Here is a 22,719-nt window from a genome sequence, read left to right on the forward strand (position 1 = left end):
AGACCATGACATCTTTTTTGATAAATACATCGTATTCTGTATATGATAATATCATAATATTTTTATTTCCCCACCATTGGATGTTTAAATTATTAATAATATTCTGGCCTTTCGGCCTTTATAAACAAAGATACAAGGCTGGGCACAGTGTCTCATGCCTGAAGCCCCAGCACTTTGAGAGCTCATGGCAGGAGGATTGCTTGAGCCCAGGAGTTTGAGACCAGCCTGGCCAACAGAGTGAGACCCCATCTCTACAAAATTTTAAAAACCTTAGCCAGGCATGGCGGTGTGTGCCTGTGGTCTCAACTACTCAGGAGGCTGAGATGAGAGGATCCATTGAGCCCAGTAGGTTGAGTCTGCAATGAGTCGGGTTCCTGCTACTCCACTCCAGCCTGGGCAACAGAGAAAGATCCTGTCTCCAAAACCCCCCCACAGTCAAAAAGCAACAACAACAAAACGCAAAGTGATAGTGACCATTCTCATAGTAAATTTCTAGTTCCTGTGCATATTATCCCTAAAAATGTAACTGCTGCCCCAAAGAACTGACATCTTGTATAGTTTGATTTACTTTTTTCAGATTCCCTTTCACAGAATATTTTCACAAACAGCATTATTTCCTACTCTTCTGTAACAGAAAAACATCTCATTTGAAATTGAGTTTTAAATGATTTGAGTAACTGTTGTATTTAATATTTTACTCCTTTATAACTTATTTTTTCTCCTTTCATCAATCATTTTGTATAATAATAGTGGCTAACACTTATTTTATGCTTATTATGGACAAGGTACTGTTCTAAGCACTTACACAGGAATAAACTAATTTAGTCCTCTACTAACCCTAAAAAGATAGGTATCATTATTGACCACTTTTTAATAGATAAAGTAACGGAGATCCAGGGAAGTCAAATAACTTATGTGAGGTCACAGAGCTACTAAATGTTGGAACAATGATGCCAACTTAAGTGGTTGGGTTCCAGAGTCCCAGCTGCAATATTGGTTCAGAAAGGGGATATAGGGAGCTGAGAGAAATAGAGACAGGGTCGTCCTGGGTTGGAGGAGGTTCTGGTTTGTGGAGGAGGCTGAATTAGCAGTTAACCCAATCTGGTAGCTGTCTTACAGAGAGCCTTCGAGGACAAGAACCTTGTCTGTGAGGGCTGTGAATGAGAGAGAAATTGTTCTAATTTTCAGAACTGTTGGGTCCAGGAGCACAAACGTTAATTTTTACAATACATCAGTGGAAGTTGGTATTTTTGCCTGTACTATGTAAATGCTTTGGGTAGTTTTAAGAGTATCTCTGGAATTTTTCTCAGAAAAGTGACTTAAATTGATTTGTACTTAAAGTAAGAGTTATTTCTACTGGGCAATTAGTCAATGTTACTGATTAAACTACTTGCTGTGTCAAAGAATTCCAGGAACTATGATATGGGTTATGCCTTGGTAAAGATTTTAAAAACTTTACCTCACCTCAGAGATTTATGAAGTAAAATTTAATGCTAATAAGTATATTATAGAAAAATTAGCCAGAATATACTGCATTAGTAGGTGCCAGGCTAAATGGTTTACCATTTTTATGTAATTTAATTCTCTAAACTCTATGTGATAGTATTGGAAAAGATCCCAATTTTACAGATGAGGTATTCAAGATCAGGGAACTTAAGGGTTCACCCAAATGTGATCACACAGCAGATAAGTCATAGAGCCAGAATTTACATCTATGTTTGTATTTGACTCTGACTTTGAATTTTTGCTCTTGATGCTATGTTTTAGTGCTTATTATACACATCATACACCTGATTATACAGTAGTTCCAAAATGCATCACTCCTGAGGATTCATATTTGTTTTTACATTTTATATTTTTCATATTATATAATTTTATGTGTATAATTTAATAACTCAAAAATATGTAGGGAAAAATAGGACATATAAAATTAATTTCATTTGTGATGAATTATAATTAACTTCCAAATATTCTAAGAAAATAGCATATAAGCTATCTAAAAGGAGCAATTTGAGTATTTTGAAATATTTTTATAGACCATTTTGGTCTATAAAAGATTTCTTGACTTTTAAATAACACTGGAATTAGACCATTGTATATTCTCAAAAATTGCATTAAATGCATCTCTAAGAGATGTCCTAAAAGATACCATTGGTCATGCCAATAGTATTTTATTTTATATATACTCATATTTCCAAGTAATAACGTTGTATTTTAATGGTGTATGTTATCCTTCCAAAGTAACACATTGGCAACAAGTAAAAGAAAAATATAAATAATAGGTGATGTAAGAGCGGTCAGATATACTGAGTGCAACAAACATGTTTGGGTCCAGAAATCATAAATGGAAAAAGTGATCTATATGAACCTATTTTTAGGTCCTTTGTATTTCAGCAAATGCTTCTATCATCTGCTATTTTCAGTAGTGAATCCTTGTCCATGAATTTTCTACAGCTTTACAGTAAGACTTGGCCATTGAATTCATGTAACTAAAAGCCTACCTATAAAATCAGTATTTCTTTAAGAATCACAAGCTATGCTCTGCTTAAGTAGTTGGAGAAAGGGTGATAATAAACATCTGATTTAAGCACCCTGGTAATATTAGTGTGAAAGCATGACCTCAGTCATGCAACCACCCAGGAGAATGAGCTTAAGTGGGTAGGAGTTTGTGCTGTTGAAGGATCAGACAAATAAAGAATCCATGCTCAGAGCTGTTTACTGTATAAAGGCAGCTTTCTCGGGTGCTTGTTAATTGGGAGGGATAGGGTAATAGGAAATGGGCACAGCAATTTATAAGATTTTGCTGTTATGTTTTCAGTTTTTAAAGAATTTAATTGGGGTGAATGTGTGAAAGATTATGTATGTATATATGTATTTTCAAAAATTCCTATCAGAGCTTTATGTGGACTATTTCAATACTACTGGGAAATCTTTCACTTATGTCAGGAAAAAATGTACCAAATAAATCATCCCCAAACATGATTGAAATTTCAAGCAGTGTTTTTGTAACATTTATACAGAACTTCCATGCTACTGACACAAACTGGAGAAAATTTAATGGATTCAGGCAAATGTTTATTTATTTTCTTTGCTTGGTCAGTGAAGATTTAATTTTATGCACTATGTAATATATTTTTATTAAGATGATAATAGCCCTAGTGAAAGGCAACTTCCATTTTCTTACTTCTTCCCTTTATTATTTAGTATTTTATTACTATTATTGCAAGTCAATTTTCTGAACATATCTAGGTAGATAGGTTTAACTAAGATTAAATTCAGATATTTGGTTCATATAAATCATTGCTTTTTTGATGGCACTATTCAGGTTCTCAATGCAGCAAGGAATTTAGGCCAGTGCTTCTCAAATTTCAATATGCATATAGATTACCTGAGGAACCAGTTAAATTGCAGATTTTGATTCAGTAGGTCTGGAGTGTGTCTGACATTCCGCATATCTAATAAGCTCCCATGTGATGCATTCTGTGAACCACAGTTTAAGTAGTTAGGATTTAGACCTTAGCGAATATGACAAAATTCATTTTTGAATCTAGTCTGAATGTTTGTACAGTCTTTGCTTATTGTAATGAGAGGTGCCAGATTTAAACCTAAACTATGTCTAACTTTATAAAATGTGTAATGCAAATGTATTATGACTTGTAAGAGATGTAGAAATATGACAAGGTAAGAAACTTATTATTCTTATATTGATGAAAACCAAACTTATTTGCAATGCCAGTCATTTACAACACAATTCATTACATATACTGCAGAATCTTAATTTAACAGAATCTAGATAATAAACCATACATTTTATCCAGTGAAGTAGAAATCAATGTAATGTAAAATAGTTTTGAAAACAATCTGCAGAACTGTATTTTTTTTTCAATTTAGGAAATAACATCAAGATTTGTAATGAATCAGCTAGCAGAAAATAACCCTTTCCTAATGGATGGCATAGAACGGTACCCACAAGTCAGGAGCATGATCTCTCAGGGAAAAACATGTGCAATATGTGGGCAGCACTTTATAACCGTATGGCTGGAATGTGTTCGATTTGTTTCTCCACCAAAGGTAAATGATGCTTTTTGTGCGAATATGACCATAATACCTATTCCTACCCTTTTTCTTATCTAAATCAGTCAATACTAACTAGAGTTGTACCTATGATTGGCTTATAGGATAGTATGCTGTAAATTATGGATCGACAAATTTGGATAAGTATCTGTAATAATCATCATCACCTATTCTATTTACATTCATAGATGCCTAAATTTATCAGAATACATGCATTCTAGAAACATCATGAAAGTGGAAAGTTTTTAATTAGTAAATCCCTTTTGTTCATCAATATTAATAATAAAACGAGAACTATATTCTTCTCAGAAGAAGAATTGGTCAATAGTCTGTTGTGGAATTCTTGGTGTAGAAAAGGTGAATGTGCTGGCTAGTTTATATCATGATGGTGTTCTAGAACACTGAATATGCATGAATGTGCACCTGCAACATTATGTCACTCAGGAGTTGTGAATCCCAGGACAGTTCACATAGCCCATAAGGCATGTTCTAGACCAGAGCTCAGCAAACTCCTTTTTCTGTAAGTGGCCAGATAGTAAATATTTTAGGCTTTGTAGACAGTGTGATCTGTATGACTACTACTTGACTCTCCTTTGTAGCATGAATGTAGTTCTAGATAATATGTAAATAAGTGTAGTTGTGTTCTAATAAAACTTTACTTGTGAATTTAAATTTCATATAATGTTAACATGTCATGAAATATTATTTTATTTTGATTTCTTTTTCAACCATTCAAAAATGTGAAAACCTTTCTTAGCTTACAAGTCTTATGAAAACAGGAGGTGGGCCAAATTTGGCCCAGGGACCATAGTTTTCCCACACCTGTTCTAGACTATCCAACATTTGCTTTTAATACCAGAATTCCTTTCTACTCTTGGTGAGTCCTTGGCCTTCCTTGGGCTAGCAGAGTATAATATTGGGGGATAATTTTAAATAAATTAATAAAAACAGCTGCAGTTTCTACCATTCTGAAAATTATCATCTAGTGAAGGAGACAAACAAATAAGTAAACACAAATGTAACATGAATTGTGACTAACATGACATAAAAGAATGGTATATTAGTTTGCTAGGGCTGACATAACAAAGTACTACCAACTAGGTGACTTAAAATAAGAGAAATTTAGGCTGGCTCTGGTGGCTCATGCCTGTAATCCCGGCACTTTGGGAGGCCGAGGGGGGTGGATCACCTGAGGTCAGGAGTTTGAGACCAGCCTGGCCAGTATGGTAAAATCCCATCTCTACTAAACATACAAAAATTAGCTGGGTGTGCTGGTGGGCACCTGAATCCCAGCTTCTCAGTAGACTGAGACAGGAGAATCACTTGAACCTGGGAGGCAGAGGTTGTAATGAACCAGTGTTGTGCCACTGCCCTCCAACCTGGGCAACAGAGCAAGACTCTGTCTAAAAAAAAGAGAAATTTATTAAATTTATTGTCTCACAGTTGTAGAGGCTAGAAGTTTAAAATCAGGTATCATTTAATTTGATCATCTTGGCAGAAACACAATTCAGCCTATAACCAATGGGTTTTACAAGGAAGAGTATCAGGGAAGCCTCTCTTTAAATCTGGGATAAGGGAAGTCCTCATGGAGGAAAGGATATTTTAAATGACACCTAAAGGAAAAGAAGGTCAGGTAGAATTGTGGAAGAGTGTTTCCAGGAAACTGTTCCAGTGGGAACAGTGTGTATTAATGGGAAATCACTTTTTGATTTGAGGAACTGAAAAATGGTTCAGTGTGATTAGAAAGTATTAATCGACTAGGAGTTGAGATAGGCGGGAATTAGATCACAAAATATCATGTAGTTTACATTAGGAATTTGGCTTCTATTCAATGTGTGATGAGACATATTTGAGGAATTTTAAGTAAAAGAGTGGTGCGTCCTAATTTACATTTTGAAAAGATAACATTTGCATAGAGAATGAATTAGAGGGCAAGGAAGTGAGATTAGGCAGTGGGCTATTTGTACTAGACCAGCTGAGAGATAATGATCATAGTGGCAGTGGAGGGAAATTGATGGATTGGAGATGTATCTTGGAGAAAGAAGTGATAAGACTTAGATTTCCAGGCTTTTTTGGCCTACAGAACTGTGTGAAGCAGATTTTTAAAAATTTATTTATTTATTTATTTATTTATTTTTTAACTAAAATAGGAAAGACTAAGGGAGAAGTAGGTTCGTTGGGGAGAGATAGAAGTTCTGTTTTTGCACATGGGTAAGTGTGAGACTCCTGCAAAATTTGGGAGCCTGAGCAACCCAGAAGCCATAGACTCCTATCTAGTCTGTTAGGCATACTGAGAAGTCTAGGACTCATTGTTAGCTGTGAGTGTGTGTGCACGCGGATGGGAAGATTTTGGTAGGGAACTAGATATATGACCTCTAATATCATCTCTATCTCTAAGGAGTTTGATTCTAAGTCCTGTTGTTTGAGTGATTTAGGGTATCATTATACTCCATTAGTCTTTGTGCCAATAAAGGATCTGAGTTGTGAATATGCTTATACCTATCTTTTTTTTTTGTATCTTTTTTTTGTTTTGTTTTTCTGAGACAGAATCTGGCTCTGTCACCCAGCCTAGAGTGGTGGTGATCTTGATTCACTGCAACCTCCATCTCCTGTGTTCAAGCCATACTCCTGCCTCGGCCTCTTGAGTAGCTGGGATTACAGGTGGCCACCACCACACCTGTTTTTTTTTTTTTTTTTTTTTTTATAGTAGAGATGGGCTTTTACCATGTTGACCAAGCTTGTCTCGAACTCCTGATCTCAGGTGATCTGCCTGCCTTGGCCTCCCAAAGTGCTGGGATTACAAGCGTAAGCCACTGTGCCCGGCCTCAGTGTATCTTATCACCAACCACTCACAAAATTTACCAAAGAATCTTTTAAAGATTCTACTAGACCTACAAAATCAGAGTTTGTAGCCTTAGGATCCTGAGCATCCACATTTTTATGAAGATTTCTAGTTGATTTTCATGTACAGTCAGGGCTGGGAATCTCTGCTGTCCCTATTTAGGGCTGTCCGAGTACCACAGGGCAATGGCTGTGTCTTACACACCTTAGTAAGCAAGGCCTCCTTGGTTTCTTACACATAACAAAAAGTTGAATATAGAAAAAGTTGAATGAATATTCACTGGTTGAATATATGAATTAATGAATTGTTAGTGACAAAGGTGTAGTATAGCTAATACTGAAAAAAGAAAAGGAGGTGTTGGTGAAGGGGTAAATCCACTGTGGAGTACTGGAAGATGACAAACATCTTAATATGGCCTCTATGCTGGGGAGAATTCTTACTATGGCTGCCTTCAGGCACACTCTAGAGTTTGCTTTGTTAGTCTGCTTCTTAGACTCTATGCTGAAAGTCTTTCATTTTACTCCGCTGTAAGCTGAACAAAGGCTTCTGCATACAAGTATGCCATGTCCCCAAGAATCTCCAGAGCCTGGATTAGGCCTTTCACCTTTCACAGCCCATAGCTTCCCCAGGGCCAATCTATGAGCGCGTGTAAATGCTGATAATGTATTCTTACTAGCATTGTTAGTTGTTTCGTAAGTTTACATTTCTAACTCCTGGATGAGATCATCACTACTTATGTTGAGAGATACATTATCTTTCTCAAAACTGTAATTGTGAAACTTCCTTTCATGAACTTCACTATATGTGTTGTTCATGATGAGGTTCAACAAGGACAACTTTTTTCCCACCAACTTTTTAGTTTGAGACATTGGAAAACAACACATAACTTGAATGAATAATACAACGAACATTTGTATACACTTTACCTAGAGTTGCCGATTTTAAATGTTTTTTTCCATTGGCCTTGTCTCTTACTATTTTTTGCCTTTAAGGCTGCATCTTGTCCAAAACAAATTTAAGATTGAAAGAAGCCAAGAATGTAGCCTACCTAGAAAGATTGTATTATTACTTTCTAGGGCAAAAAATAAAAGAACAGATTCTAATTATCAAAAATATGAATGAATAAATGAATGAATGGATAAATAAATCTATCCTTCATACCAAGTAGAGAGCTTTTATCAAGAGTTACAATGAATAATACAATATTTGTGGGCCAGAAAATATGTAGGTTATTTTAGCTATACTAACCCATGCTTAGGACATGGAGGCTCACATTACTGGCCTGTTTACTTTCCAAGAAGCAAAGTACAGATTTTACAACAGCCACTTTACGTAGTTCATTTATAATCCTGTAGAATGAAATCCACAAACAGTCATCGGAGTTCACATCACCTGATGTCAGGTATTTACACATCACCTGATGCCAGGTATTCACATCACCTGATGTCAGGTATTTACTCTGAACTAGCTCTGCGGATCCTGATAGACAGCCTGATAGACAGTATCCACAGAGCTAGTCCAGAGTAAAAGATCTAAGTCAGCTATGGTTGTGGTGTGGAGCTACTACGATTTTTCTCACAATGTCCTTTACCAGAGTTTTTGACACTGCCAAGTACTGTAAAATGTTGCATGTGAATTGGGAGACTAAAAGGAAGGCTGGAAGTGTTTTCCTCTTGATCCAGTATGTACAAATTATGTTTGTACTAGACATATTTATGTGTGCTTAAGACAAAGAAATAAAAGCGGAAGAATCTAATCAGAGAAATCATTCTCAACTCAGTTACATGTATATTGGGCCTTAGTGTAGTGGTTGCCTATAAAAGTTCTCTATGAATAAGAAACAGTGATTTAAGTTGTTCAGTTTTTCAATACCTCAATGCTCTTGCTATGGAAATGTCTTTGTCAAAGTTGAGTTGGTGTTTACATCAGAAAGTTTTGAAGTCTTCATGGCATTTAGCAAAATTTGTAGTAATCGATTTACTTGGTGTTGGTGTCTGTCTCTACCATTGAGTACTAAGCTCAAGGAATTCAAGAACCATTTTGGTTTTGTTCATCATTATAGAGAGAGAGCTTGGGACAATACCTGATAAATATTTTATTTCTACAGGATGATAAATCAGATCTAGATTTGAATACCAGTTCCTCCTTTAATTAGTTTGTCAACATATTACACCTCTATGTATCATAAGAAAAATCTGGCAAAGGTGCTGCTAAGGAGGGCTAATGTTAAGATTTTTAAAAGCCCAGAATCAAGAACTAACCAGGTAGGTAAAAAGAACATTAAAATAGTGGTTGAGCAGGAATTTGAAACTTAAAACCATCTGGACCTTAAATACAAAGAGAAAAGAGAGCTCATCGGTGGGAAAATGAGGATAGAAATGTATGTTGGTCCTCAAGATGGGAGTAAATATGTAATCTTGATCACATATGTAGCTATCTGTGAATCATTCACATTATCATCTGGAATGGATTGTTATATTCAAGAGACATTTAATGAGTACAGCATGTCAGATTACTTGGAAACAGTTTTCAAAACATCCTGCTTTCCACTGGCGATGTTCTGAACACCTTGGACAAGTTGCCATGTTTAATTGTGCTCTGACAGATTCCTCTCAAAACCATCTGATGTGCTGCTACTCTTATTTCATATCTCTCTTTCAGAAACTACAACCTAATACAAGCAACAGCAGCCAGAATTTATTTGGTACTGAGTGTGCGTCTGGTGCTCTGCTAAATATGTCACCTGGAATACCTCAATTAATGTCCAAAATAACTCTATGACACCTATAAGAAATCCCAGGAAATGAGAAATCAAGTAATTTTGCCAATTTCAGAAAGCTTCCAAGTAGAGGATATGGGCAGGGAACTCATACATGTTATTCCTTATCCTTAACCAGAAGATCTAGGCTATGTTTCCTATGCCTTTCCAACCTAGTTATTCCCCATTTACTTCAGCTGAACTTAAGACATTTATGTTAAAGATCCTTCTTCTGTCATCATTTATTTCTCCACTGAAACTTTTAAATTTTTTTCTAACTATGTGTTAGGCTATTTGCCAGGGCTGGGAATACAGAACGCTGACCCATGAGAAACTCACATGTTCCCAGGAGAAGTGGGATAATAAGGACTGGAATCTGACAAGTTAGGTTTGATGTCCAGCCCTACCACTTGCCACCTGTGTCCTCTTACTTGCCTCTTCAAGGCTAAGCTTCCTCATCTGTCAAATGGCAATAGTAATAATACCCATCCCACAGAAATGTGGTTAGGGATCATGAGGTAATGCATAAACAGTGCAACGGAGGTAGCATATAGTAGGTGCTTAATAAGTATAATTTTTTATGTGTGTGTGTGTGTGTGTGTGTGTGTGCGCGTGTGTATTTTGTAAACCAAGGCTTTCAAACAAGAAAGAGAGAATGATTGCATTCTTGTGATAAGTAGATGTGAAGCTGCACAGGATGCTGTGAGAAGAAGGCATCTCCAGTAAATGGGATTGTCCCTGGTTTAACCTTGGTGCCTACCACAGTGATTGTGTTTGGAGAATCCATAATAAATGTTAAGTTATTTTAAGAGGCATTTCTTAGAAATGTGCTTTGAAGGCTAGGGAGGCATTTAGAATAGATAAAGAACTAGTGGATAGGCATTTCAGGCTAGACCATTGCCTGTGCAGAGGTAATATTGTGCAAATATAAATTGCACAACGAGTACGGGGAAGTCACGGAAGGTGAGGTATGAGAGATGAAGTTGGAGAGAACAGCAGTGTGAGGTTACAATGACTCTTGTGTGTGAAGTTTGAGCTTAATTTCAAAAGCTAATGTATAAGTTGCTGGGGCTGCATAACAAAGTATCACAGACTGGGTGGCTTACACAACAGGAATTGATTTATTAACAATTCTGGAAGCTAGAAGTCTGAGAGCAAGGTGCCAGAAGGGGTTGGCTTCTCCTGCAGCCTCTCTTTTTGGCTTCTACATGGCTGGTTCCTTCCTGTGTCTTCACATAGTCTTCCTTTGATACATATCTGTGTCCAAATTTCCTCTTCTCATAAGGAAGTCAGTCATATTGGATTAGAGCTCACTTTACTTGACTTCATTTTTAACCTAAGTACCACTTTAAAGACCCTATCTCCAAATACAGCGACATTCGGAGACACTGGGGTTTAAGATATATGGATTTTTGGGTGACGCAGTTTAGCCCGTAACAGCTACTTAGAGTTGTTGAAGTAGGGGTTAGCAAAATGACATTTTTGCTTGACAAAGAGAGGTTAGACCTGGTGATGTGGATTTAAAGATTGTTTATATAAGTGTGACACTCAAAGCCCTGGGAATGAAGATTACCCAAGGAGATCTACCCAGTAGGGTGAGAAGACCAGAAGGACAGAACCTTGGAGGACAATATTATTAAAAGGTGGCAAAAGCAGGAGTCAGCAAATGAGAATGAAAAGAAACAATCAGGGGCAGAAAGGCAAAACACGGAGAGTGGCACGAATTCTTCAGCCATAAAACACAGATGCGCAATAAACAGGGCTTTCTTGCTTTTTCTTCTGCTGAACATAGCTTTTATTTGGGCCCCCATTCTACTGGAAAATTTACCTCGTTAATTCAAGGCTTATGTGGTAATTTTAGGATTTCCTAACTCATTTCAGGTTTTATCTTGATCACTTAGAATTTCCTTCCCCTCCGTTCTCCCTATATTATCTAATTCTTGGAGTTTTTAAGTAGTGTCATGGTATTAGTAGGTAGGAGCCATATGTCCTGCCAATGTCCTGTTTCATGTTGGCATCCTCTGGGTGTATGATCTTCCTATCTAGATCGAAGCTCCATGGTGGTTTCTACTTCCCATTGGTCATGCTTCTTCTTCCATGTACCCTGTGTCTTCTTGTTCTGATGTTGAAGTCCCTTTTGTTTGCTGCTTCTCTTTCAACCACTTCTACACTATTCTCTAGGTGTAAGAAAATTTTGGCTGCTCTCTTACTCTATTATGGGCTCAAGAATGAGCTGACTAAAGATGCCAAGTTGACAGATCCAGGGCTGAGGAGAAGAAATAGCACTGAAAAATTAAAAGAGGAAGGTGGTGTCCTTTGTGTCATTAAGTGGCAGGGCTGAAAGCAGGTTGCATTGGTAAAAAGCCTGATGGGGCCAGGCGTGGTGGCTCATGCCTGTAATCCCAGCACTTTGGGAGGCTGAGGCGGGTGGATCACCTGAGGTCAGGAATTCAAGACCAGCCTGGCCAACATGGTGAAACCTCATCTCTACTAAAAACACAAAAAATTTAGCCAGGCATGGTGGTGGGCACCTGTAATCCCATCTACTTGGGAGACTGAGAAGGTGGGAGAATCACTTGAACCCAGGAGGCAGAGGTTGTAATGAGTCGAGATCATGCCATTGCACTTGCACTGCAGCCTGGGCAACAAGAGTGAAACTATGTCTAAAAAAAAAAAAAAAAAAAAAAAAAAAAAAAAAAAAAAAAAGCCTGGTAAGAATACAGAAGTGAAACCAGCAAGTCTTGACTAATCTCCAAGAAATGTAGCTGTAATAGGTAGGAGTGCTATAGAATATTCTTTGGAGGGTGATGAAGGCTTGAAGAAAGATTTTGAAAATGGGAAGATATGTGCATGATTGTAGGCTGTGGAAAGAGCTAGTAAGGAGGATGTAATATTAGTCTGTCTTGTACACCAATTCAGGAAAAGTTTAATGCTGTGATTAGGTACTGCTACTTTAAAAAATTAATATAATTTTCAATAGAATGTTACTGCGTGATGAGCCTTATCTATTCCATCATCTTAAGGGAATGAGTAAACCAAGAAGAGGAGATATGAAAGGTTTTAAACAACTAGAAGATGGGTAATGGTAGTGGTTTTCCACTTACAAAATGCTTTTTCCATATTTTTTTCTTTGAACATCTTTATATGCAAGGTACTGTGCTAAGCTTTCTGGATCCAAAGATGAATAAGATGCAGTTCATGGTATTGAGGAAATCACAGACTATTAAAATGTAACGTTAGAAGCCTTATCATAGCCGGGCGCGGTGGCTCACGCCTGTAATCCCAGCACTTTGGGAGGCCGAGGCGGGCGGATCACAAGGTCAGGAGATCGAGACCACGGTGAAACCCCGTCTCTACTAAAAATACAAAAAATTAGCCGGGCGCGGTTGTGGGCGCCTGTAGTCCCAGCTACTCGGGAGGCTGAGGCAGGAGAATGGCGTGAACCCGGGAGGCGGAGCTTGCAGTGAGCCGAGATCGCGCCACTGCACTCCAGCCTGGGCGACAGAGCGAGACTCCATCTCAAAAAAAAAAAAAAAAAAAAAAAAAGAAGCCTTATCATAAAGCATTATATACCCATGCTATAGAGTCACAGACAGAACAAACAATTACTTTGGTGGAGGCTTAGAGGTAACTTTCCTCATGGGATGACATTTAAGTAATAGAGTTTCTGGTCCTCATATTAACTTTGTGACTTGGTTTTCATTGTCTTTATTCACAGTTGAGGTAACTAAGACTAAGCAAAGTTAAGTAGTTTGTTCACAAATTTCAAATCTATCAAATAATAGAATTAAGACTTTAGCTTACCTGACACCTCCTGATACTACCTTCTGTCTCTTTTTCCTGCACGAGAACATGCACATTTTCATTTTGAATCATAAGAGAAAGTGCAAATAAATTTATTGACTGATGATGATACCATTACTCCCAATAGCTACCTTTTTATGTTTGAAACACTGTCATGTGAAAGAGAGATGAGGCTTTTCTTCTGCTGACTTGCAGAGTAGAAAATAGAACCACTGGCCATTCAGGTCAGATAGATAGAACTTTCTTACAGGATTTTAAACACAGACATGCACACACAGAGACACACACAGACATACACACACACACACAGGTTAACATCAATCATCACTGAGGAAACAACAAACTTGGAAGCAAGAGTAGGAAAATAAGGAGAATTGATATCTATATAATTTCACTTTAAAAATTAAAAGAGAATACATTTTTATAAATTACATATGTCTGAGGGCATTATAAAAACATCAACATAATGGCATAAGAATATAGCATGAATTAAAAACATAATGGTTAAAAGAAAAACCCATTAGCTAGGATCTACACCCTTTGAATGTCCTAGCTAATGGCAGAAAATGTTCAAATACTGAAAAAAGACAATTTCAGATTGAAAAAGCACTTTGAGTGCCAAGCACAACAAACAAGAACAAATCCATACATAGACACATTTTAGTAAAACTATATACCACCAAAGTTTAACTATTAAGAGCTAAAGATGAAATGTTAAGAAAAGATAGATCACTTACAAAGAAGCAGCAATGAACTGACATCAGATTTCTCACTGACACTAATAGATGCCAGAAAAAACAATGGCATACTATTTTCAAGCACTAAGGGAAAATAACTCAAAACGTAGACTTACACATGTAGATATATTGATAGGCAGAAGGCATGGGAGTGTCAGAAAATCATAACAGGAAAAAACTTCTAAAGGAAAATAGTTTTGCTTTGTAAAAGCCATTGATTTTAGACAGTGCAGAGCCACGGGGGCCGCGGCCCAGAGTCAGAGTTGGAGTGGTGGTGACCAGCTGCAAGCATCCGTGTTGCGTCCTCCTGGGGAAGAGGAAAGGCTCGGTTGGAGCCAGCAGTTTCCAACTCCCTGGAGGTCATTTGGAGTTCGGTGAGACCTGGGAAGAATGTGCCCAAAGGGAAATCTGGGAAGAAGCAGCTTTTCACCTGAAAAATGTTCGCTTTGCCTCAGTTGTGAATTCTTTCATTGAGAAGGAGAATTACCATTACGTTACTGTATTAATGAAAGGAGAAGTGGATGTGACTCATGATTCAGAACCAAAGAATGTAGAACCTGAAAAAAATGAAAGTTGGGAGTGGGTTCCTTGGGAAGAATTTCCTCCTCTGGACCAGCTTTTCTGGGGACTGTGTTGTTTAAAAGAACAATGCTATGATCCATTTAAAGAAGATCTGAACCATCTGGTGGGATACAAAGGAAATCATCTCTAGGTGGCCGAGAAGATTTCTTGGTTTTCTTTAAAAACACAAGAATAAGGTCTGGTTAGGGAATGAAAAATGTCTACATTTCAGAACAACTCCATTTTATCTAAAAAAGATCTTATGATTGCTAATTTATTTGCAATCTCTTAATGTATCCACCACCCTTTCAGCCAGTACTTGAGAAATTTTTTCTGAAATATGTCATTGAATTGTATTCCAGACACAGCATATATGATATATACTGATATTATGGGTAATCTGCTTTCCATATTTACCTATGATATTTACTGTACAGTTTGTCATTACTAGCTTGCATGGAGTAGGATGCAGTCGAATTTGCGTTAGTGTTTCTGTTCAAACAGAGACCTGAATTCAAATATTGTAGTTTAGGTTCAAACACAGTATGCCTGTTGCAAAATTTACCAAATTTGTTGATTACCTCTTTTATTAAAGAAATGTTGGGGAGAGGGTAATAAATATATTGTGACAATCTTTGCAACTTACAGGGAATAGGACAGGTCATTAGGGTGTATTTCCCAGGTTTCCAATTGAGAACCTAAACCAAGAGAAGTGAGACAAACCATCTAATGTCTGTATCCTCCTATTAACAGGCTGTGTGATGTTGAGTTTCTCACTTACTCTCTCTGAGGTCCAGGGTCCTTATACGTAAAATGAAGAGATTCTTCTAGAGCATTGGTTCTCAAAGTGTGGTCGGGGGTCCTCAAGAGCCTTTCAAGGGTATTCTAGGTCAAAGCTGTTTTTATAACATTTAGACATCATTTCATCATTTATAGTTTTTCCTTTTTTTTATTTGAGAAGTAGTCTTGCTCTGTTGCAGTGGCACGATCTCAGTTCATTGCAGCCTCCGTCTCCTGGGTTCAAGCAATTCTCCTACCTCAGCTTCCTGAGTAGCTGGGATTACAGGCACCCACTACCACACCTGGCCAATTTTTGTATTTGTAGTGGAGACGGGGTTTCACCATGTTGGCCAGGCTGGTCTGGAACTCTGGAGCTCAAGTGATCTGCCCACCTCAGCCTCCCAAAATGCTTACAGGTGTGAGCCACCACGCCTGGCCATCATTTATCTTTTTCACTCATTTTTTTCATGAGTGTGCAGAGGAGTTTTTGAGAGGCTATCTGGTGTGATATTGTAAAAGACTGAATGCAAAAGCAGATATGAGAATCCAGCTTTCGTCTGTCATCAGACATTGAAGAGATTTGGAAAAATGTAAAGCAGCAGTACTCTTCTCACTAATGATTTTTGTTGTTGGTGGTTAGAAAAATGGTTATTTTTTAGTGGGTTTTAATATGTGAAAAAAATAAAAATAGCTATTTGTCAAAAATGTTATTTATGTGTTTATACATAATGGGTTTTTGTTACTTGTAAATGATTAATAAAAATTTTAAGAAAAAAACATTGATTCTAGCCTTATAAAAATCATTAAACTAATAATATTTAGTAAGTATATGATACTAAAAAAGTATGTGACAATGGAATTAGAATAAATGTGTACAGCTTGTTAATCATGCTAAATAAATTTAAGGATGCTTAACATATTTAAAAATCGATAAAGAAAATTGAGATTTAAATATATATTACTAGATATTAGCAATTAAAAAAAAATTAAATGCCATTTTTAAGTTCCATGTTTCCAGAGTTGAAACAGAGTGAAAACATGCACAGAATACTTGGGGATGATAATCAGATTAACCACACTGGTAAACAATTGCTTTTATATATCTCTAGATTTTTATGTTAAGTAGACAGCAATTATACAAAAAAAAAAATAGTTTGCCTGGAAGCCTTTCTTTCTGTTAAAAATTTTTTAATTTGTTAATTATCTCTTCAGAAACTAAACTTAGAGACTGCTGACCTTTATAGCAAATGCTTTATCAGGAAGGGAGAACATATTTGATAATGCCAACGTCTGGTTGCCCCTGTTGTGCTTTACCCAATGTTCTGCTTCTTACGGGGTTTACACTCAAAGGAGGGAGACACTGGATGATAAATGGGTCTTTATTCTCAACATAAAACACAGAACAACCAAATATCAAATTGTAATTGCTTCTATTCAGGTGAATGTAAAATTATGTCATGCTTGCTTTATGAAATAATGAGATGAGGATTGGAAAATAGTCAAACAATTTTATTCAGTCTCAAATATCAACCTTGATCATAGTTTCTCCAGATGCCTTTGTCTTTTTCTAAATGCTATAGTTCTGCCATCAAAGTTGAGTTAGTCCTTAGCAATTACAAAATGATCAATAATTTCAAGGTAGTTGATATTTCAATATTAGCTACTAATGATATAAATCTTTGAAATAGCAACAAAAAATTATCCTTTTTAGTTAGTACTAACTTTGCCCGTATTTGAACAATGACTTAGACGTAACCTAAATAGTCTCATAAAATTCTTTCCAGACACTTGAGTGATCCTGTACCCAAGACATGCATTTAATAGTTTTCATTTCTTATAGTCTCGTTAGTTGAACTTAACATTTCCCCAGATTCCTTTAAAGTTGAATAATTTAGGGAGGGAATGGTTTGGAACATGAACTTTCAACCCTGTGTTAAATGATGTAATGTAATTAAAACTACCCTCAAAAGAGATTAGACTGAGTAGGTCTCCCTATACATGAGCAAAAAACGTTCATCTACTTTATGAAAATAAATGAAAATTTGTAACTTTAATTCCTTTTTTATGACAAGCTGCCAGTAATGAAACATAGGATTACATTTAATAATTTTACTCATTACTTACAAAGTAAAATCTTACTTTGCAGTAAAAGGTTATTACTGTTAAGATACCACTGACATTCATTTATGAAACTGATCATTTCAACCAGTCAGCTGTGAAAATGAATGTAAGTTTTAAAACATTTATGCCATGGTTGGTCAAGTTAACATACATTAGGTACTAAGAGGATCAAAAAGCATTACATTTCTAATTCTAAACAGCCATGAAAGTCATAAGTATTTATTGTTTAGAAAAATTAAAATGGATATATATTTCTTATTGTTTTATTCCAAAAATAGCAAAATAATTAGAGCATAAATGAGCTCATACACTGTGTCTTGATTACTTTTACTCCTATGAGAACTCCTCAAATACTCTTACCCTTTCAGAGAACTCTCTCTTTTGTTCTTAAACTGCTGGATAGAGTCACAGTAGTATTCTGTATCTACAATTTTCTTTCTTCTAAATAATCTTAAATTGTATTCAGCTTTAGTTTAGTTTTCTGAAGCTGTATATCATCAAAATGTTGAACATTCCTTGTGAAATTCAGAGGATATTGATTATGCAGAGGGTGCTGTGGGAGAGCAGGACCACTGTGTCGGGGAGGGAATGCTGCTTAGCTGGCTGGCTGGAACATGACGGGATTTTCTTTGTGGTTTCTGTTCTTATCACAGTCCAAATGGCCCTGAGGGTGGAATGACCATATAATGTATCATCTAAGCCAAGATGCTTTTGAGAGTAAAAGTGGATTTTATTAATAGCTGGAAAAACAATAGGAAACAGGACTGTCCTTGGCAAATCCCAATGTATGGCTACCCTTGCTAAATGGAGTAGTTAACTTCAGAGCAGTGCTCATGTCACTTATCACCGTGGCATGGCAGTGACAAATTATATTTAGTCATTCCATAAATTTTTGAGGGCCTGCTTTAAACAAGGAACTGAATGCTAAGTACAATGCAAATAAGTAGGGGACCTAGTCTGTCCCAAATGGTTTAAAATCTAAATTTAAATGCTAAAGATGTAAAAGATATTAGCAATAAAATCTAGATGTTAAATGAGTGATAGAGACCAATTACTTTAGGATTCAAAGCGGAAGATGAGATCACTGTAGGTTGTCTGGTCTGGGAAGAGCCCAGAAAGACGCTGGGACTTGTATATAGCCTTGAAATAGGTGGAATTCAGATACATGGAGAAGACAGCAAAGAGGACATTTTAGGAGAAGAGAATGGTAGGGAGGAGAATAAATCATGTTCATAGGGCAGTGAATCAGTTTGGTTGGTTTGTGGATGGGAGTGGCCGGAGGAGACATTATTAAAAAATTGAGGTCACATGCCATGAACCTATCAAAGGATTAGACTAAGTAAGGGGTTTAAACTTGATCTTGATTGAAAATGAAACCCTACTGAACATGTGGGGAAAAGCTGGTGATAAAGGTGTGTTTTAGAAAGAGTCACTTGGCAATAGTGTGCTGGCTTAATTGAAGTTTGAAGAGAAGAGAAGCTGAAGATAAGAGGCCAGTTAGAGTGGTTGCCTACTGTGGGTGTAAGGTGTGATGGTGGAAATGCAAGGAAGGAAAGTATCATAAGGAAGGAAGGACAATATAAATCGTTGATTGATTGAGCATGGGAAACCTCTGAGGGGTATGAAGGAGAAAGAGGAGTCCAGAAGGGAGCTGGTTTGGAAGGCAAGACCCAAAGTTTTATCTTAGACATGTTGAGTTTCAAGTGATGCCTGGATAATTCAAGTGAATATGTTTAACCCTTAGTTGGAGACAGATTGGCATAGAAAAGAAATGTACTTCTTCAGTATGTTATTTGAAAACATGTGCACTTTCCAACAACTGTTCGTTCTTCTAAACCATTCTGTAGTTGCTATTAAACTATAATAGAAATCCTCATTAATGAAAAAGCCTGGGAATCATACAGTGACTAACACTAATCTATAATTTAGTGAACTTAGATTCTAATCTTGTCTCTACGTTGAAATATGAGGCCTAAGGTAAACCATCTACCTTCTTACTATATCAGGACTAATTTCCTTACTTGGACAATGAAGGGGTTAGACCAGTCTCTTCCAGCATGAAAATGTCTTGATTCCATAAGCAGGGAGGGCTGCCATTGTTATGCTTTTCAGGTCCTGCTAATTTGGAACATGATAACAGTATTAGTTTTCCATTGAAGCTGTTAACAAATTCCCCAAAACTTGGTGACTTGGCAGAAATGTATATATATATATTTTTACAGTCAAGTAGATCAGAAATTAAACATGGGTCTCACTGGGCAAAAATCAAGATTTTGCAGACTGGGTTTCCATCTGGAGGCTCCTGGGGAGAACCATTTTCTGGCCCTTGACAGCTTCTAGAGGCCCCCCCTTGGCTCATGGTTCCTTTCTTCCATCTTCAAAGTCAGTATTGGCAGATCTGGGCCTTCTCATATCACCTCACTTGGACCTTCTCTTCTGTCTCTGTCTTCCACTTTAACAACTCTTGTGATTACATGGGGCCCACCTGGATAGTCCAGGATAACTTTCTTACCTCAAGGTCCTTAATTTAACCCAACCTGCAATGTCCCTATTGCTATGTGAGATGACATGCATATTCATGGATTTTAGGAATTAGGATGTGGACATCTTTGGAGGGGACATTATTTTGCCTACCGAGATACCTTTTCCTGAGAAAACAGGAAACCATGTTATGCTATTTTTCTATTCCTTGTGCTTCATATAATATTGAAATCTTATCCAAACTTTTTACTGTTCCATATAAATATATATTGCAATAATTTTTAATTTCTCAAAGTTTAAAATACGGCAGTGATGGTTACCAATTACGTTGAATGATTTTAAAAAATTTCTCAATTCTACCACTCAACAAACATAAAACTTAGCAAAGAGTGATATTTGAATTTAAAGTGGAAAACTGCTTTTTAAAAAATATGTAGAGAATATAATCATGTGTTTGTTTGCTTTAGAAAATAATGCAAATATTAATGAGTGAAAAAGTAAACTGTATTATAGCATTTCACTTTTTGAAGCTTTTTGCTAGAATGATATTTTTTTCAAAATAAAAGCATATATAATCACAGACCAACTCCTTTTCCTATTCACTGACCTTGACTTGACAGAAAGGATATTTCATTGAGTGTTTTGATTTCTATCTATAAACAATGACAAAAGCAGTATTTGTCTTTGACAAAATCATGAGTTTTTGTTAATTGAGGTTTGTGAAGAGAGGTCTTCTATAACAGAGAGTGTCTTTATTCCTTTGTAACATGCTCATTTCAAATGGACATATGTTGTACCAGTAGATACAGTTGCAATGATGCCACAAATAGAAATACAAATTTAAAAGGGCAGCAAGTGGTAAAGTGGTACGAGAATTTCATGTCATGCAAACATTACTAGAGATTATTAATCTAGATGGAAAAGTATAATACCGAGGAATTATGCTGAGTTGTTTTTCTCAGTTAAGTTTCTAGAAAACAATTCATAGCCCTGAAAAATATTGTATAAGAAATAGAAATTATTAAGTTAGAGAATAATCAACTTCAAAGTTTCATGTTCACTATACAACTAACAATGGGCCTTTCGTTAAAAATCTCAATCTAATCTAAAATCTCAATCTCAATCTAAAAATCTCACCAAAATATTCATTTTATTCTAATTAACTAAACAATGTTTCCCCCAAGAAGGGGAAAGAGGGACACAGACACTTTGCATTCCTGCTTGCAATAAGAGCCAACCTAAACTCTGCCCATGCAATGTCTTAATGACACGAGGGAAATGGCTAAAACCACACTGGAAATAGAAAATGCCTTTAATACTTTCTATTATAAACTTTTCACCTCATGAAGAAACTGGACAAAGCAAATCAGATGTCTCACTTGTTTCCTTAGTTTATATTTGTTTCTTTCTCTAACTTCCTCCTGTTGGTTCCTGGCTCTATTTTTTGTTCGGGTTTCTTAAATAGGAGCTGAGGAAAATGTATGTAGCACAGTTTATTTTCCATAGTTCTTTAATTCTGGCTGAGATATGTTACAGAAGTAGGCAGGATGAACTGGTTGGGTGAGATGGTTGTCTAGTATATGGAAAAGGAAAAGACCGTATTTAGTCTCTGTCTTTTGTCATTTGTTCTCCAACCACAATTTCATCACTTAATCATTATCATTATAATCTAGTTAGGGAATCAATATTATATCTTATAGAGTAGATTTGAAATATTATATGTGTCTGTCATTCAAAAATACTTATGAAATCTTTTTACTTCTTGACTAATGTATTGTTGATATTCCATGATTTAACATTTTATGGTCTATTTATAGTTTATACTGTATTGTTTCTCCAATACAATGTGCACATTCTCGAATTTATGCTCTCATAGTTCACCCTTCCTGAAATGTCCTTTTGGTTTCTCCCCAGGCAGATACATTCTAGTCAACTTTCAAAATCCAGCTCACCTTTTTCTTATATTGTGAAATCTTGCTTAATATGCAGCCTATGGTATCTCCTTTCTCTGCATTCATGTAGAACCTATCTTTGGACTGAGCCATATGTTTCTATTTGTGTGTGTGTGTGTGTGTGTGTGTGTGTGTCTCTGTGTGTGTGTGTGTGTATGATTATTGTTTTTCCAACTAGATGCTAAGATTCCAACTAGATGCTAAGAGGCAGGGATTGTTTGCGTATATCTTTGTAGCCTGACACTTTGCCTAATGTTGTGCAGATTTTAGGTAGATTATAATTTGTCAGGACTCTTGGTTGCAAGTTAAAGAAACCCAACTCATACGCCAACTTAAGCAGTGAACAAGGTCCAGGGATGAATCTAGTTGAAGATTTTGTCATGTCTAAATTAGTTTTCCAAATTTATCAATGGGAATCTGTCCTTTATTTATTATCTCTGCATTTCTTTGTTTTGGCTTTGTTTTCCAGTAGCAGCTGCCTAAATTGTGTCTTTTGGGAGTAAAGGGAGAGCTTCCTTCTCTCAATAGATGCAGAGAAAGTCCTGGGGCTGATGTTCATTGGCTTCCTTGGACTGTCTTGCATTATGTGCTTACCCGAGAATAATCACC

General features: G+C 36.5%; 1 protein-coding gene and 1 pseudogene across 2 annotated transcripts in view; both read left to right on the top strand.

Moving 5' to 3' along the window:
- Positions 1-22,719, top strand: part of LRRC69 (leucine rich repeat containing 69) — a 105,740-nt gene that overhangs the window by 81,330 nt on the left and 1,691 nt on the right. Inside the window, 1 exon segment of the mRNA NM_001193750.2 lies at positions 3,892-4,071. Within this exon segment, the coding sequence (NP_001180679.1) occupies positions 3,892-4,071 (180 nt within the window).
- On the top strand, positions 12,855-16,329 carry LOC114680381 (nucleotide triphosphate diphosphatase NUDT15 pseudogene; annotated as a pseudogene). Its single transcript, XR_013396985.1, has 2 exons — positions 12,855-12,875; positions 14,427-16,329. The product of XR_013396985.1 is annotated as a nucleotide triphosphate diphosphatase NUDT15 pseudogene (transcript).

The sequence above is a fragment of the Macaca mulatta genome, chromosome 8 (genome assembly GCF_049350105.2).
Source record: "Macaca mulatta isolate MMU2019108-1 chromosome 8, T2T-MMU8v2.0, whole genome shotgun sequence".
Classification (NCBI taxonomy): Eukaryota; Metazoa; Chordata; class Mammalia; order Primates; family Cercopithecidae; genus Macaca; species Macaca mulatta.